At 46.0% G+C, this 18,438-nt stretch overlaps 1 protein-coding gene across 1 annotated transcript in view; it reads left to right on the forward strand.

Annotated features, from left to right (window-relative positions):
• Positions 1–18,220, forward strand: part of LOC119178232 (2-amino-3-carboxymuconate-6-semialdehyde decarboxylase) — a 128,306-nt gene extending 110,086 nt beyond the window's left edge. Inside the window, exons 8-9 of the mRNA XM_037429425.2 lie at positions 16,706–16,804; positions 18,018–18,220. Coding sequence (XP_037285322.2) covers positions 16,706–16,804; positions 18,018–18,095 — 177 coding nt within the window. The 3' untranslated portion in view covers positions 18,096–18,220. The remainder of the gene's footprint in view (positions 1–16,705; positions 16,805–18,017) is intronic.
• The last annotated feature ends 218 nt before the right edge of the window (positions 18,221–18,438 follow it).

The raw sequence follows: 18,438 nt of genomic DNA on the forward strand, positions 1-18,438 counted from the left end.
GGCGAAACTTCGCTTCCGAGGAGGAGAGACGGCGCGCCCAAAGAGTCTTTGGATGCTTGTTTTCTTCTTTATTGTTGACCTTGAGGCGTCTCTCTAGCGCTTGGTCACCAGAATTCTACGGCGCGCTCTTTTTTTTTGAGCGCTCGTTTGTGACACTGACCCCCACTTAAAGAATATTATCACATAATATTCAACACCATACAAACGAGCGCGTACAGTCTCCACAAAACAACAGTCCGTAACACAGTTCATCGCTCATAGCGCGTCACATTCACAATAGAACACCCAATACAATTGCGCATTGCAATTCAATCTCACAACACGTGAAATATAACCACAGGTTGATGAGGACAACCCTTAATCAAACATTTCAAACAATACAAACGTGCAATGGTCTGCCTTTACAACGCTGGTACAACTTGTCGACCGTATCACGTCACGACAACAAAAATTTTGACTCGCTCGACATACACTTCTCACACAGGATAACAACAACAAAACACATTGAGGCTCAACACTACCAAACACATTCCGACTCGACCTTAGCACCTATCCTGTGTACTTTGAGCAGCGCTTGCGCCCTTTGTTCCAGTGATCGCTCATTTTCTTTTTACTTTTCCTCGTTCTGTTCCGGTGAGCCCTTCCGAGGCGGTGTCTCAAGCATTGTCGACACCTTCGACACCGTTAACGGGTCGCAACGTTCAACCAATCTTGTCTGGTTATGCACCAGCTTGTTTACGTCACAAGATTAACATCTGGCTGGTCGACTCCGTCACCTTTTTTTTCTGTTGGTCGGTTGAGGTCGTTTCACCGCAAGTCCAGCTGCACGGCACGTTCTCTCGTTCAACACGATCATTTCCCGATTCACTTTCTGTTGCACCATGGCTTTACCTTGAGGTTAGTTGGAATCCTTCGTGGGATTCTCCTTCATTGTACCTCTGAAATGTTGGGTTGCATGGGACTCCATCTTCGGGTCTTCCCCCACACGTGCGGAATCGTTCGGCCCCCGTGCTCCGTCGATGTGCGCTCTTTTTTTTTTTTGAGCGCTTGTTTGTGATATCGGCCTGTGTGATAACTTTCACTCACGTTTCGTCATACCTACGCCATAGTCGAGAAGACGTGTCCGGTTAACTACCGAGTAACCCCTGTTGCCATGCCTTCCGACGGCCGTTTTTGTGGTACGGAGGTTGTTCACGTGTCGCGCTTGAAGCCATTCGTGCGACGTACACCTCTACCATAAGCAGCGGCCACGTTGGCCACTTCCGCGCGAGGGGGAAATTAGTGTAAGCACAATATTCACAGCGTCTGACCTTCATCATCTTCATCTGTATATAATCATCATCACGAAAAGCGTCTTCGTTCGAAGCGTTGATCAGGTGATCGGCCTAGTAAACGCCGTCGCGACCCCAACGCTGCTACTGTCTTATTATAAATATATATATATATATATATATATATATATATATATATATATATATATATATATATATATATATATATATATATATATATATATATATCTATATATATATATATATACCGGGTGTTCAAAATTAAGCTTTATGATTTTTTTAAAATTAGGCGCTCGAAGGCACGTGAGAACCACTTGTGCAAATAAGTTAAGCGGCCAGGGGGACAGAAAGTTAGATGATAATTATCGCTGTCAGCAGCCCAATTAACTAAAATTTAATAATTAACTTTTTACTGGCTGCGGTAAGTTGGCATGTTTATATTGAAAAAATGTAGGCAGTGGTGTTTGTACACAGTTTCAGTTGGAAGATTTTTTCTAGCACGCCTGTGTTCCGAGATATCCGGCTCCAAAGTTTAATTGTCTTTCGCACGATTACGCATGCAAGAGGGTGAGGGTCCGCGCAAAGCTCCTCCCTAAAGTGACGCATCTGTTGCGTGTGGTGTTTAGTGTGTGAAGAGGGTGGAAGCGTAGGCATAGGTGATAGCAATTACCCTTGCCCTCTTCGGCCGGCGAAATCAAAATGTGACAGCGCGGTGCGCCATGAGCCTTACGCATGATCCTGATGAACGCGATAACAGGAGACCATTTTTCGCGACGTTTTTTCGTGACTTTAGATCACACTGAGACATCTTCTTGTGAACGCGTTAGCAGGACCGTCCTGCACTAGGGTGCCTCCGGTTAGAGCACAGCGTCTCTGCATTGAAGGTCTACCAAGGAAATCCACGTGGAGTCCTTTCGAGCTAATATGGCTGCTTCTGGCGTGAGGTATTCTACCAAAGTAAAAGTAGACGTGGTGCTTGCAATGGCTGAAATGAATGGCAACGCTTCGTTAGCAATGGAGCTTTACGCGTCTCGCCACCCACACCGTCCCCTTCCAACAAGGCCCACTTTCACAAACCTGTTTCGACGCTTCTGCACAACAGGCTCTGTCCACCTTCCGAGACGGACCAGGAAGGCAATCGTCGATGAAGACTTTGAAATCGACGTTGTCGCGTGCGTAACCTCGATGCCAGAGCTCAGCATCCGACAGATTGCCGATCAGTGCGGTCGCAGCATCGGAACAGTCACAAATGTTTTAAGAAAGCACAAGTTCCATCCATATCACGTTTACCTTCATCAGGACCTAAATGAGGCGGACTTTGAAAGGCGAGTTGACTTCTGCAATTGGGGCCTCATCAAAACTGATCAAGAAAATGACTTTTTGCACAGAATAATTTGGACTGATGAAGCTCGGTTTTGCCGAAATGGAAGTGTTAATCTTCACAACGCCCATTATTGGGCACAAGAAAACCCACACTGGCTGAGGCAGCACAAGCATCAAGTTCGCTGGAGTGTGAATGTGTGGTGCGGCATACTCGGGGACAGGATCATCGGACCTCACTTTTTTGAGGACAACTTGAACGGAAAGATGTACACAGAAGAAATATTAGGTGTTGTCATTGATGATCTTGTCTGCAGTCTTTCCCTGAATGACCTGCGCCAAGTATGGTTTCAGCACGATGGAGCACCACCACATTTTTCTACCAGGGCGAAGAACTGGTTGGACAGACGTTTTCCACAACAGTGGATTGGGCGCGCAGGAGCGATGTTTTGGCCACCAAGATCACCTGACCTTTCTCCGCTCGACTTTTTCCTTTGGGGCTACGTTAAAGATCGAGTTTACGTAACAGAGCCCAGCGATGTTAATGACATGAAGGACAGGATAACATCTGCCTGTGCGAGTATTCCTGCAGAAGTACTGCGCCGAGTCATCGAGTCGACGCGACAGCGGTTCATGCTTTGCGTTGCTGCCGAAGGCAGGCATTTTGAACACTTTTTGGGGCATTGACGTCTTGAGAGGTGAAGAGTTTCGATGAGATTTGTGCATGACCGAAATATGCTTATGTAGCAGCAGGAAATATGCGTTAGCAAGGATAAAACTGTTTCAGTTATTATTGGTGGAGTTGTTGCTCTTGTTTCAATAAAAGTTACAGTACTCGGACATCAGCAGTCACGCTATTCGCGTAGCCCAGGCAACGACCACGCATGCTTCTCTAGTGATTATTACGCACGCGCACTGGCATCCAGATTCTCCGCTCGCACCATTATCTCGGCATGGTATCTGCCACTATCGTTAGAGGCTCTGCAGTTGCGTGTTACGACACTGGTTGCAAGCGTTCTTCGATTTTTGATTTCGCCGGCCGAAGAGGGCAAGGGTAATTGCTATCACCTATGCCTACGCTTCCACCCTCTTCACACACTAAACACCACACGCAACAGATGCGTCACTTTAGGGAGGAGCTTTGCGCGGACCCTCACTCTCTTGCATGCGTAATCGTGCGAAAGACAATTAAACTTTGGAGCCGGATATCTCGGAACACAGGCGTGCTAGAAAAAATCTTCCAACTGAAACTGTGTACAAACACCACTGCCTACATTTTTTCAATATAAACATGCCAACTTACCGCAGCCAGTAAAAAGTTAATTATTAAATTTTAGTTAATTGGGCTGCTGACAGCGATAATTATCATCTAACTTTCTGTCCCCCTGGCCGCTTAACTTATTTGCACAAGTGGTTCTCACGTGCCTTCGAGCGCCTAATTTTAAAAAAATCATAAAGCTTAATTTTGAACACCCGGTATATATATATATATATATATATATATATATATATATATCAAGTTGAGAATGCACAAGGACATTGATCGCTACCCACGCGTACGGGCATCTAATCTTGTATTTATAAATGCAGTTGCACTGAATGCTAGCTTAGTCTTTTTCTCATTTTCCAACTGAATAAAATTTTCAACACCGACACACACATGCAGGCTACATAATAACATGAGTAGCAAGAAAATGATAAACAAAAGTAGATATTGTACCACACGTCTCCGTTACTAAAGCGTATATTCAAAGCTGATATCTACACAGAGTACGGTTTATAGCATTCTCATACTCAGTCATTGCAGGCAAATTAGCCTTCATAGTAGATCATTTAAACATGCTACACTACTTCAACGTTTGCCTAATATTTTAAGGCATTCTGTAGTGTAAAAGCTGTTGCTTTCGTTGTCTGTTTCTTTTGTTCATTCGTTCGTCTGTTCACCCGTTTGTCCGTCCAAATTGTATAACCGCAATACTTCCCCATTTCTCTGTCACGTTCTGTGTGATGTCAGTCCATGAGAACACCAGATGGTCAAAATTTCCGGAGCCCTTCACTATGGCGTCTCTCATAATCATGTCATGGTTTTGAGACATTAAACCCCAGATATTATTGTTAGTATTCTCTACTGTCACGTCGCTGTAGCGGTTAGGTCAAATCAGTAAATAAATACTTCTTGGGCGAGCCGTTTCTCGGAAAAAAGAAAACTCGAAGCACAGAAAGAAGCAATGGTCGCCGCTATCACTAATGATAGCGGCGAGCATGGTTGTCGGTCATCGATAATCTTATTGTGGGTGAAGCACGTCATCTTTTATACATCTTAAGTATACCGCTGGCACTCGCATTTTCTCCTGAATAAAGCCTACTAGAGGCGTCGTGCTCACCATTAAAAAAATGGTAGCATATCCACGGAGTGAATGATGGAGAGTGGGGCGAATAATTCGTCCGTCCATTCGTTCTTGCTTCTGTCCGTCCATGCGTCCGTCAGTGTGACCGTTCATGCGTCCATCAGCCCGTCCGTGCATGCGTCTGTTCGTGCGTCCGTCCCTGCGTTCGTCCATGCAGCCGCCCCTGCGTCCGTTCATGCGTCCATCCATGCATCTGTCTATGTGTTCGTTCGTCCATCTATTCAACACTCCATGTACCACCATCTCGCATCTTTTCATCATATATTCCCCATATAGAAGCACCGCCATCCAGCGGACATTCTAAGGAATAAACGAGAGGTGGCACACGCACACTTTCTTACGGCTTGCGCTTCGGGTCCACTTCCCTCCTTTAACCACCTCGAGTTCATGGTATATACTAGTTCACTGTATTCATGGCACTGTGGCCGAACGCTCGCTAAACCTTTTGAAAACCAAGGAGGTTACGCCCAGCGAGTATGACGTAGCAAACGTTTTCAGTCAGATAGTGCTCAATGTACATGCCAATGGCTGCTAATGGGAAATGAGAGGCGGAGAATTCGGCTTTTACTTTCTTACGGCTTGCGCTTCGTATCTACTTCCAGTTTTTAACCACCTCGAGTTTATTCATGGTATATACAAGTTCACTGTATTCATGGCACTGCGACTCAACGCTCGCTAAACCTATCTAAAGCTAAGGAGGTTGCACCCAGCGAGTATAACGTAGCAACCCTTTCTTTTCAGATAGTGCTCAATGTACATGCCAATGGCTGCTAATGGTGATCGCAGCCTGCGCGTTAACTAAAAGCCGAATGCTCCTTTCTCTCATTCCCCATTATCAGCCATTGATATGTACATTGAGCACTATTTTTTATCGTTCAACAACGCACAGTAGAAGTCTCTCACCGGCACCACCTTGGAGGTTAAAATGTTATACTTGTTACATTCTACGGGGTCGAACGGGTGCCTCTATAAGGAGCTTCGCCCCTAAAAGAAACACTGGAAAGTGATGGTCAAGGTTCCCGAAAATTGCGGTATGCACATGACCTGCAGTCAGTGGTGGTTACGCTTGGAACAGTTTTGCGAGTGAGCCTGGTCACAGGTACATAAACAAGCGTCGGTAGTGACACTTTTACTGCCAACAGTCGTTCATACCAATATTGAAATATTTATTCCGTCAATAATGTTTATTTAAAATCATTTTACGTGGACATGCAGGCATATGAAATTGCATGAGAACCAGGTCTTACGATCCAAGACCGATGGGGGCCTCCTACGACGTGTCAGCCGGAACACCAGAAACTGTACAGGGCACGTGTGAAATTGTACATTCGTGATAATATCAGCGTAATAAAAAATGGACAGAGATTGCATGGAAAGCGCCAGGCCTGCGAAATACACGAAGCACAGTAACATGAAAATTTGGGCAACGTCTTGACTGTTCACCACGCAGCACCCTCTGAACGCAAGTTCGAGGAGCGGGATTTATGAAGCACACTGCTCCTGTTTCGTTGCGAATCGTCTTAGGGTGGCTACTGCAGGTAAATTGGTGAAGTACTCGGCACGCAATATTCATGATCACTTTGCGATGTTTAGGGAAATTACCACGAGCCCATAATTCACGATATTGCGCGTTAGCGAGACAACCACTACGCAAATGTAAGGCATTATGCGTACCTTCACTTATCTGCTCACATTCTTCATGGTACGGCTGATGCTTACAAAAAATTATGGCTAGGCCTTCTGTAACATGAACAGCACTTGAAGGGGGGATGCGACTCAGAAAATGAAAGCTCTTTTTTAACGAGAAACTGCTTTATGCCGGGGTCCACCAACACTTCAGGGATGTATTTCCGTCATGGAAATGACGTCGAACAAATACGCTCAGTCACGAAGCAAAAAATTACTTGGTCAACGGTAGTCAAACCCACAAACTTTCAGTCTACGGCAGCAGAGGTAGGGCACGCTACCCACAACGCCACAGCTTCATACTCGGCAAGCTTTACATCTTTTATGTCTAACATTGTCCTTTCACAGTCGTGTACTTTCACAGTGACCATGACATCAACGATTAGTTCTTCAACCCATCATTTCTTCGCGTTGGTCCCACGTGGTGTGCTGCCTATAGGAAAGGAGCAATTTTGTCGATGCAATAATACAACGACTGGTGGCGACAATACTCCTAACGTCGGCGTTGCTCATAGCACTTATCCGTACCGAAAATAGCTACTGCATGGCTGTAACTCAGTGTTCCTCACTCGCCCCGCGAAAATTCACGGCACGCAAGCAGCGTATATAGCACGACGCGCGTTGTCTTTCTCTCAAGTACTGCAATGGCGTTGAAAAGTGCCAACAAACCACTAGCCGGCGATCTTAGCCCAAGTTTCAATGACGGCTCTCCTGAGTGACCCACCACTTTCTCTCATACTGCTTTCATCATTAAGAACTACAGCAACCACAAGCACCTATGACCACAAAAGTTTCTTTAATCATTGATCACGGACGTTAGTCGCTGGAATAAAGATTTATCACTAATCATTACTGCGGGTAAGGTCACACAAAATGGTCCTATTGCTACTAAACATTAAAATAACTTGTGAAAGCTCTCCAATATCAATGCACAGTAAACATTCAACTACTTCGTGCACATAAGAGACTGTCAGTGCTGCATATACGAACAAGTTATCACGTTCACTAAGTAGAAATTTCGCCCCAAACACGAGCGAGTTTTGAAAACAAAGAATATTGCGAGAATTTTCGAAAATGCGTAAGCTGCCCAAAATTTGCATAGATCTGAGCTTTTTCTCCATCACTTTTACTTGCACTGCGCAGAAATATATTTCAGGTATATAGCTTCCATCACACTTAGCATGATTGCGAATTCACAAAAACGCATTCTCCTTGTAATGGCTGTCATCACCCGGTGATGCTTCTCAATTTTTCCTTGGTTCATTTTTTTTCCTTGAAAACAAAATGTAATTTCGTGGTATTCGGTCATACGGGCATAACATACAAAAAACCAAAGAAAATTGGAGATATCAAGTGTACCATGTTTTTTTTATTGTCTTTCGTGGAATCGACTGGGTCACATCATCTTTAGAAGGCACTAGGTGGCTATGAAAACCTAAAAGAGAGCTCATGGTCTAGAGCCTCCGGGAAATGGTCCCTTGGCTGCTTGTCATGACAATTGGCTTGAGGAGTTCGTTAAAGTCACATGCTCAAAACAACCATGATGCCCAAGTTTTTCCAACAAAAATCATTTCAGAGAGCACATCAATGCACCAGAGGTGAGCTTTATTTCTGCATTTTAGGTGCGTTTTAAATGCGAAGCATCTCTTAGCGAACTTCGGCGACTTTGAGCGTATCTATCTATCTAGCCGCCTACGACTTTTAGCTCTCCTGGCCGTTTGGATAATGGTATCGATACCAAACTTGGTACAGCATAACATGACTGTATGGCGAGCATATTTGACTAGTCCAACACGAAAATCAAGACATTTATGTCATGATTTTCATTTCATGGTCCTGCCCCTCATGCGGTGGTTTCCTTCACATGGCATGTTGCAAAACTGGTACAGTATGGCATGATTGCATGGCGAACACAAGCGACAAACCCTAACGCGGAAATCATGACATGCATGTCATGTAATTTATGAGTCATGACTATACGCCACGCTCAAGATGCGCTCGCAGCCGTCTCGTTAGCTTCACATATACCAAATTCGACGTTACGTGATGCGAATAGATGACGAAAGTATGTGACTGGTGCAAACATGATGATGATGAGATGCATATCATGTGACATTATGACTACAACCCACACTCGCGATGTCCTTGCAGCCGTTTCGCTAGTTTCATATAGACCAAACTTGGTATTAAGGGACGTGAATGGACGACAAAAGGATGTGACTGGTGCAAGCATGATATTCATGTGATGCGTGTCTTCTAACAACATGACTACAGGCTACGCTCATGATGCGCTCGTAGCCGTCTCGCTAGCTTCACATGTACCAAATTCAGTATTACGTGACGCGAACGGACGACATGTGCAAATGACATGTACAAACATGATAAGCATGACATGCGTGTCACGTAACAACATGACTACATGCCGCGCTCGTGATGCGCTTGGGGTCGTTTCGCTAGATTTATATATGCCAAGTTTGGTATTACGTCACGTGAATGGATGATGAAGGTATGTGACTGGTGGAAACATAATAATTATGAGATGCGTGCCATGTAAGAGCATGACTACATGCCCCATTCAAGGTGCCAATACGCTTAGACATGACACGGCGCGTGGGTGCTCCAGCGTTCGTTTCGTCGCGTCATGCCGACGACGCCACGCCAGGCGCCGATATGCCTGGTATATACTCGCAGGCACGCACCGCACTGCGTTGCTTTGACGCATGCACCTTTGAGCACGCGTCACTTTTGAACTTCGTCACGAAGATAGGGCAGACGTGGTGCATTCTTGGCATCATGGTTAGTGCGAAATGCAGCATGTCGCATTTCGCATTGGTTACCGCCGGGCTGTGCTTACAGACGCTGGTGGCGTCTGTATTCAGACTATAGAGTGTTTGCGTTTTGCTAGCGTAGCGTCGCTGCGCCCAGCGTGCGCTCGTCAACGTTGCGTCGCTGTATATTGGGCCCTTCATGATGCTCTACCCGCCGTTTCGCTAGCTTCACATATTCCAAGTTTGGTATTACGGGACGTGAATGGATGACGAAGGTATGTGACTGGTGCAAACATGATAATCATGAGTTGCGTGTCATGTAAGAACACGATCACATGCCACGCTCATGATGCGCTCGCGGTAGTTTCTCTAGCTTCACATATACCAAATTAGTATTGCGTGACGTCAATGGACGGCGAAGTTAAATGACACGTCCAATCATTATAATCATGATATGCGTGTCATGTAAAACATGACTACACGCTACGCCCATAGCACACTCGCAGCCGTTCCGTTAGCTCCACATATACCAAATTTCGTATCAGGTGGCGTGAATAGATGATGAAGGTAAATGACACGTCCGAACATAATAATTTAGTCATTAAAGTTATGTACGGTATAATTTACCTCCGCCTCATAAAATTGTTTTGAATTAAAACTGACATATAAACCTTCCTCATTCGTGCCTTGCATGTCATCGATTCCCACTATACGTGGGATCTGCCAATTTTTTCTACAGATGTAACTTTGGCCAACTTCTTTCCTTATTTTGATGGCCAGATCAAGATAAAGTTCTTGCCGCATATTCCTTACCATGAGAATGTAGTGTTTTCAGTTTCGGTTTCTATTCAGTTTATGTTGTTTTTACTTGTCACCAGGTGACTTCTGTATTTATATGCGTACCTCTGAATAAAACTCGAATTCTGGTTTGTGATCGTCGACGACAGTGATCGCTTCGTCGTTCTTCCGCGGCTTCCACCGTGATACAACAATGGCGATGAAGATGCGTCTTTTTCGCGGGACGTAATCACGCCTGCACCTTTTTGACGCCATGAGCTGCATCGGGCTTGCTCCGCCGCCCCTGTTTCTGTCTGAACCCGGCTGCCCTACCATTCCGTGAACGAAATGGCACTAATCTTCGAAAACTACCTACTGGCATCCGGAGTGTCCGACTTTCCGCACGAACGTCGCAAGGCCCTGCTGTTACACAGCCTCGGCGTTGAGGGTCAACGTGTCTTCTCCATTCTACCACTTCTGACGGATGCCTCTCAGATCGATGAGTCAACCGCCGACGACAAACTTACTGAAGCTAGCAAGGCAGCCACCGTTCAGCCTTCTGTTTAAGAAGAAGCTGTAGCGACTTTAATGCAACAATTCACAAGCTCAAGCAATGTCGTCGTAGAAAGGCACCGCTTTCGCCGTCGCATTCAGCACCCAGGGGAGTCTGTCCAGGACTACGTTGCCGCACTACGTGTGCTCGCCGCTGCATGTTCCTTTGCTTACCCTGAAGACTCGCTTTGTAACCAATTCGTGGAAGGGGTCTTGTTCCAGCACATTCGCGAACGCCTTCTTCTTGAGGGTTCCACCCTTTCATTCTTCGGAGCAATACAATTAGCGTCACAATTCTGACAAGCTAGTGAGGACCTTTGAGAAATTGCTTCAAGCACCGTGCAGCGTATATCAAGAAGCCCTCGCTAAACGCCACACGGCCGCAGTCGAAATGAACACTGCCACCATCTTTCGAGTAACGACACGCCTCTGTCTGCACCTCGTACCGAAACGTGCCCCCACCCCGACACCCACCAACCTGCTTCATGTGCGCGCCCACCCACTTCATCCTCTTACTGCTACCGTTGCGGTTCCCGTCAGCACCGTGCCGCGTCATCCTGCTGCCCAGCGAAAGGCCAGCGTTGCTATAATTGTGGGCTCATTTGGCACTTTAGTTCAGTATGCAGAAAAAAGCAACAGGGCGTTCGTGTTTACGAGCTTAGCGACTAGAATTTACCCGACTAAGCTATGAGCATTCTGTCGGTGACCGCATCCAGCTGCGCTGGCATTCATGTCGAGGTAACAGTTGGGCATGCGCTGTTACCATTTCTTATCGACTCGGGCTCCTTGGTTTTCATTCTGGCGGGTGATATTTTCGATAAGCATTTTGTTGGCCATACGCTGCTGCTTGCGCCCCGTAAGAAGCTTCTAGATTACTCGAAACTGCCTATCCCTGTGCGAGGATGCTTTCTATTGACGGTCGTATACAAGGAACGCGAAGCGTCCACTCCCTTCTACGTTGTTTCGCAAGGCACATCGCTGCTAGGTATTGACGCCATTAAGGCCCTTCAGCTCCAGATTGACGGCTTGTCCCTCCGCTGCCTTGAGACTACCGCGTCCACTACCAGTGCTACCAACGTAAAAGCGCCAGGCCAGGAAACAGTCTAAACGGCATGCCTTCCAGCAGAGTAGCGCAATGAGTTTGCGTGCCTTTTCGACTCCAGCCTCGGCCTAGCGAAGGGTTTTGTGCATCGTGTCAAAGTTAGGCTCTCAGTTTCATCGACTGTAGCAGAACTGCGCCGCCTTCCCTTTCACTCCAAGCTCCGGTATCAGATGAACTTCGTCGGCTCGAGCAGCTGGATGTGATAGAGCGCGTCAGTGCGTCAAAATGGGTCTCCCCAATTATTGTTGTTCAAAAGAAGGGTGGATGCATTCGTTTTTGTGTCGACCTATGGGAGCCTAATAAGGCCGTAGTTACAGATAGCTTTCCTATTCCACACACCGAAGAACTCCTCCACAGTATCGTTGGGGCAACTCATTTCTCGACGCTTGACCTCGAATCAACCTACCACCAGGTTTTGCTCGATCCTGAAAGCCGTGATTTGACCGCTTTCATTACTCACGATGGCCTCTTTCGCTTTAAACGAGTGTGCTTCGGTTTGGCGTCCGCCCCTGCTGCATTTCAACAAATGATGTCCAAAATACTTCAAGGATGCTCTGGTGTTCTCTTCTATATAGATTACATCATTGTGTTTGGGAAAAATGAAAAGGAACACTTGACCAACCTGATCGCTGTACTACGGCGCATTTAGGAATCCGAGCTCAAGTTAAACAACAATTGCGTATTTGGCGTAACGGAACTTCCCTTCTTGGGACACAAGATCACAGCACAAGGCATTTCTCCACTGCCGGAAAAAAACACTTCCATTAAAAATACACCTGCGCCAACGTATGCTCCTTTCTTGGTCTGGTCGAGTATTACGCCAAGTTTGTTCCTAGTCTTGTTGATGTGTAAGAACCTATGCGACCTCTTCTCCGAAAGAACCAACCGTTCATTTGGATGGATACGGTGAGCGCCAGTTTCACCAAAATTAGGTTTCTGCTCTCGTCCAGCTACGTTCTGCAGATGTTCGATGTGACCCTTCCGGTCGTAGTGTCCACTGATGCGTCCGACTGCGGACTGGGTGCTGTTCTCCAACACGTAGATGGCCATAAGTTGTGAACTGTTTCTTTTGCTTCGCGAACGCTTTCACCTGCGGAGAGGAAATACGGAGTGGGAGAGCGTGAGACACTTGCGTGCGTTTGGGCATGCGAGCACTGGCATACATACTTGTGGGGACGGCATTTCACGTTGCGCACAGATTCCCAAGCCTTGGTCTCTCTCCTCTCTTCCAAAGGCACTGGCCGTCGCCTCCTTCGCATCGCACGCTGGTCGGAACGGCTGCCTCGCTACAACTATACTATAGAATATCGGAAAGGGTCCGAAAACCAGGTGGCAGATGCCCTTCCCCGCCTTCCAGTTCCGTGTCCGTCAGAAGATGCTTCATTCGAGGAGGTTGTGTCTTTTGTTGAATTACCTTGCCTCACCAAGGAGCAGTTTCAACAGGCCCAGCGTGAAGACTGCAAGTTGGAGCAAGTCACGACTTATGTCACCACGTCTTCGCCTGCACATAAGACGCCTTCAAGTGAACTTCAGCCTTTCTTCTTGGTGCGTGAAGAATTGTTGGTCGTTGACAACTTGCTCCTGCGCGGAGAACGAATCGCCGTTCCATTGTCTCTCACGCTGCAAGTAATTCCTGTTGCCCACGAAGCTCACCCGGGTATAGTTCGGACAAAAGCTCGACTAAGAAAAAGGTTATGGTGGCCAGGCATGGGTAGACAGGTGGCACTTTCCATCTAGAACGGCAGAATATGTCAAATGGCTGACAAAAGTGCGAAAACTGCTGCTGCTCCTTTGCAGCCAGTACCTCTGCCAGAAAGCCCATGGGAGAAGCTGGCTATTGACATCGTCGGCCCTGTGCAGAGAGTGCCGCACGACTGCAGATATGCCATTACACTCATCGACTACTTTTCCAAATGGCCAGAAGTTCAATTCTGCAGTGAAGTGTCATCCCGCACCGTCATAAACTTTTTGCTTTCGGTGTTCTCCCGTGAGGGTTACGCGGACGTAATGTATTGTTACAATGGTGCCCAGTTCACCTCTGCGTAGTTCAGAAAGTTCCTCAATGATTGCGTCATCCGCCTAGAACACTCCTCCATTTAAAATCCTCAAGCAAACGGACTTGTAGAGCGGTTCAACCGTGTCTTCAAGAATTTTGTGCATGTTGCAATGTTAGAGCAGTGTCCACTTCGTCGAGCGGTAACAGACTATTTGGTTATATATCGCTGCACGCAACATGCCACTACGGGTGTTCCAACATCTGTTCTCCTACACAGGCGGCTGCCGAGAACATGTCTTGACGTTGTCGGCCACCCATCACCAACCTTCTTCACCGACCCTGTTTCTGAACTCTGTCGTCTACGTAACGCGTGAAGAGCAAACAAGGGTACAGCAAAGAGTAGGCAGACCGTCGCAGGACCGCGAAGAAGATAACAGTGTCAGTTGGTGTTTAGTACGAGTGAAGAAATGGACATGGGCAGGGCATGTAGCGCGTAGACAGGATAACCGCTGGTCATTAAGGGTAACTGACTGGATTCCCAGAGAAGGGAAGCGGGTTAGGGGGAGACAGAAGGTTAGGTGGGCAGATGAGATTAAGAAGTTTGCGGGTATAAATTGGCAGCAGCAAGCACAGGACCGGGTTAACTGGCGGAACATGGGAGAGGCCTTTGTCCTGCAGTGGACGTAGTCAGGCTGATGATGATGATGATGATGATGAAGAAACCCGGAATATCCACCAAGGGCGACCTCGCGTTTAGCCACCCACAGAAAGTTGTCCACCAACAAGGCCCATCCACGTTCCGGCTTGACGATGGACGAACTTGGAACGCTTCAAAGTTATCGAAGGTACATGCGCCATAAGCCACGTGGAATCTGTATCAAAACGCTGCCTCCGAACCTGCAACCCCGCCTTCGGCGCCTGAGCGACCCAAGGGTCGATCCTCAATAGCGCAGTCCGAAGCTTCACCAGATACGCCCAGGCTAGAAGCAACAGCGCCAGTTGCATCGAAGCATCCGGTACCTCAACGTCGGGTCCAGCCACCAAGGAACAGAAGACCTCCGGATCGATACGGGCACACTGTGTAGCTGCTGTTTGCGAGTAGACTGGTGCAGTGACAACTTGAGTGCTACGTGGACTTTGTGCGGACGTTTCAGTTCTGCAAGCGTTTTTTTTGGGGGGTTCCTGAATTGGTTTGTTATGTAGCAGCCGACGAATGTATGCTGCACAATTATAAATCAGACATTATGGAGAAGCGCACATGCCACGTTTGGTTGTCCATATTTTTAAATATTGTGTGTGTTTGTACTAATAGTAATCAACTAACAATTACTAACACTGTTCATTTTAAGGAGGGAAAATATGTAGTGTTTTCAGTTTCGGTTTCCATTTAGTTTATATTGTGTTTACTTGCCACCATGTGACTTCTGTATATATATATATATATATATATATATATATATATATATATATATATATATATATATATATTTATTTATTTATTTATTTATTTATTTATTTATTTATTTATTTATTTACATATATGCATACCTCTGAATAAAACTCGAGTTCTGGTTTGTGATCATCGACGACAGTGGTCGCTTCGTCGTTCTTCTACGGCTTCCCGCACGATAGAACAGAGAAGAGTACAGATATCCTATTTAAAACATGATATCATCAACGAATTTATAATGAACTTAAAGTAAGCAATCAGTACGGGTTGAGGCTTCAACTCATCTTACACTGCAACTATTCTAGTTGGTTTAGCTGTATTATACACATTTCGATAGTTATTTGCAGTCTACGGCTAATGTGCAGCAATATCAGGCATTCTTTACTGATAATGATATTAATGCCGTGGCAGAAAATGTCTGTCTGAAAGTAGCTATATTTTCACATTGTGATCGTACTACACAAAAACTACGCAACTTTCTGCAAAACTGATCACATATTTGAAATGAGGGTAAAACCTTAGTGAATAATTGTCTAAGATGACAGAATAAAAAATATTTTCTTATTTTGGAATCGCGTCTCCCTTTAAAACGCATACTTCCTACATAAATTACATTGTGTGACGCCTGCTATTTCACTTTTCTGCCGTGCAATACAGCGCTTCGCTGCCCGCAGAGGGTCGTTTTCTGAAGAAGTTGAAACCAATCTCGTGGCTACGTGCTAGCATAGTCAAATGACAAGCAGAGTGCCTGTGTTCAAACCACCCTCAATACCCTATTTTCTTTAGTTGTTGTTGTTCATTGTGTGCGACAGCTGCGTCGAATGGCAGCGATGGCGCACACCTGCGCCCTTGAAATCAGCCGCTGTTGTAAGCTCATTACAGCTTACACTAGGAACAAGCTGTGCGAGAAAATACAGATCTTAAAGCGAAGCAATAAATAAGCGTGCTGTTATAGCAAGCTTTCGTTACTAGATCTGTGTATTTTAGCATAGTGCCCAGAAACTCTGGCTTTCACGGTGGGGCCAGCATGGGCTCGGGCCGGGAGTTCTGCGCGTAGGGTCAGGCTGAGGCTGTTTGTCGGTGCAATATTGAGTCTCTTCCGTATGGCTGGCGTATATATACATGTTCATAATATTTTATTCGAAAACGCCTTCTTAAATGAAAGTACACGCAGTAAAATGCTTAACAGAAGTAGTATCAAGCGCGTTAGACTTCCAGGAATGTTGAAATGACTTATGACCGTGAAAAGGGAGTGATAATCTTTCTTGTGCATAATTTTTCCGTTCCTATTTGATTGAAGTAGAACTGCATGGCACAAGGTTCCGACATGAACGTCGTCTCACTTTATCTTTAGGACCGAGTGATGCTGGGAAGTGACTACCCCTACCCTCTGGGAGAAATAGAGAGACCCGGCAGACTTATCGAGACCAGTGGCTTGCAAGATTCGCTGAAGGTATACGCTTTGCACTGATATTTTACTCCTTGAAAAGTGAACCCAAAACATTGAGCAGTAAGGTCCTCGTCTTATGCTACTAATTGTTGTGCATACTTTAACGTCAACTTAGAGGTCCAGAAGGGGTTTATTGGACATCGAGGTGGAGCAGCAGCACTCTTGCTGGATGCGTCACTTGGGCGTGCACTCGAGAGGCGGATAGCGCGTGCACTCCTCTTGTGGCCTTTTGTCACCCAATACTACAGGTGGCAATACAAACATTTCGAATTCCTGTAAGAGGGCTTTCATTTTCGTTGATACTCTGCCTTTGAAGTTCTAAAATTGCTCTCCAGGTTTATCAATAAAGTAGTGCACGCTGCAATGTCGAATATGTGGGTTGTATATTTTCTTTGTGAGGCTCTGACAAAGCGGGAATGTACCATCAAAGTCAAAGCTTTGAGTATCTGTTTGAGTGATCCGTTAAGCGAAAGGTATTACGCCAATTAAGTGGTACTAACGCACACGTGACATACGTCACTATTGACGTCAGCAGTGACGTCATCACTTGGTCAAAGGTGGGTCAATCTCGGAGCCCGTGCAACACCTCGTGCAGCTCTAGAAAGCTTCATTCATGTTGGCATAGAGGAACAGCGAAATGAACTGAGATTGTCGAAGTCATGCATGTATATATATGCACGCTCTCGCTCACTGCCACTGATCCTGGGGCCCTGCTCTACCCAGTCTGCAACATGAGCCGCTCTGAGAGCGTTGTTACCGTTTCTGCAAGACACCGGACTGGGTGGCAAACTTTCATTGTCCGCGGACAGTGTTTCTGTGTAGTATTAAGACGTTGTTCTAGACGCTTTCCTTTACTACTGTCACAAACTTTTTTTTTCTTCTCTGCCATTTCTTACACCTCGTTTTCCCGTTCCCAAGTACAAGGTAACAAAACGGAGTCTTCCTATATTTGCCCTCCTGTCTTTTCTTTGTCTTTCTCTCTTTCTGGTACCAGAACATATTAGTTATGTATTACTAACTCTGTGGCAGGCTTTCACTTTAGAATGTTCAAGGAAGTATCGCATGCTGCGAAACTTCTCCCCTGAGTTGTATTCTCTTGGTTTTTGAAAGAGAACGCTATTGCCCGTTTTCTAACTAGTTCATGAATTCGCAGTTAGACTCATACAAGCTAACCTACACAACCTCTTTCTCTCTCTTTTTTTCTCTACTAACGCAGGAGAAGCTCCTGTGGAAGAATGCCGCAAGCTTTCTTGGAATTGAAATGACGCCTGAAGGTGCCAGTTCCAGGACGTAGGGACACGCTAAGAACATGTTCCTGATTAAAGTTGTAGCTATAGATGCAAAGCCAAATACGGAAAAGCTTCTGGTCAATTAACAGTGACCTACTACGGCCAGTAATAAAATAAAGTAGACCACGTACATGTCATTCATAATGTTCCACCATGCATATGTAGAGGCTCACCTTGTAGAGCCATGCATGTCATTCATATGCGTGGCAAGGCGCATGATCCTCGGTACCTGGCTGCCCACTGTCTTGAAGGTTCTTCGAGTTCCATCGGAAAAGGCTGCGGTGTTGGCTTGCTTATGCGAAATTGAACATTTTGGTAAATTATATTGTTGCAGTCAGCGGAAACCAT

This window comes from Rhipicephalus microplus, chromosome 1, assembly GCF_043290135.1.
Source record: "Rhipicephalus microplus isolate Deutch F79 chromosome 1, USDA_Rmic, whole genome shotgun sequence".
Lineage (NCBI taxonomy): Eukaryota > Metazoa > Arthropoda > Arachnida > Ixodida > Ixodidae > Rhipicephalus > Rhipicephalus microplus.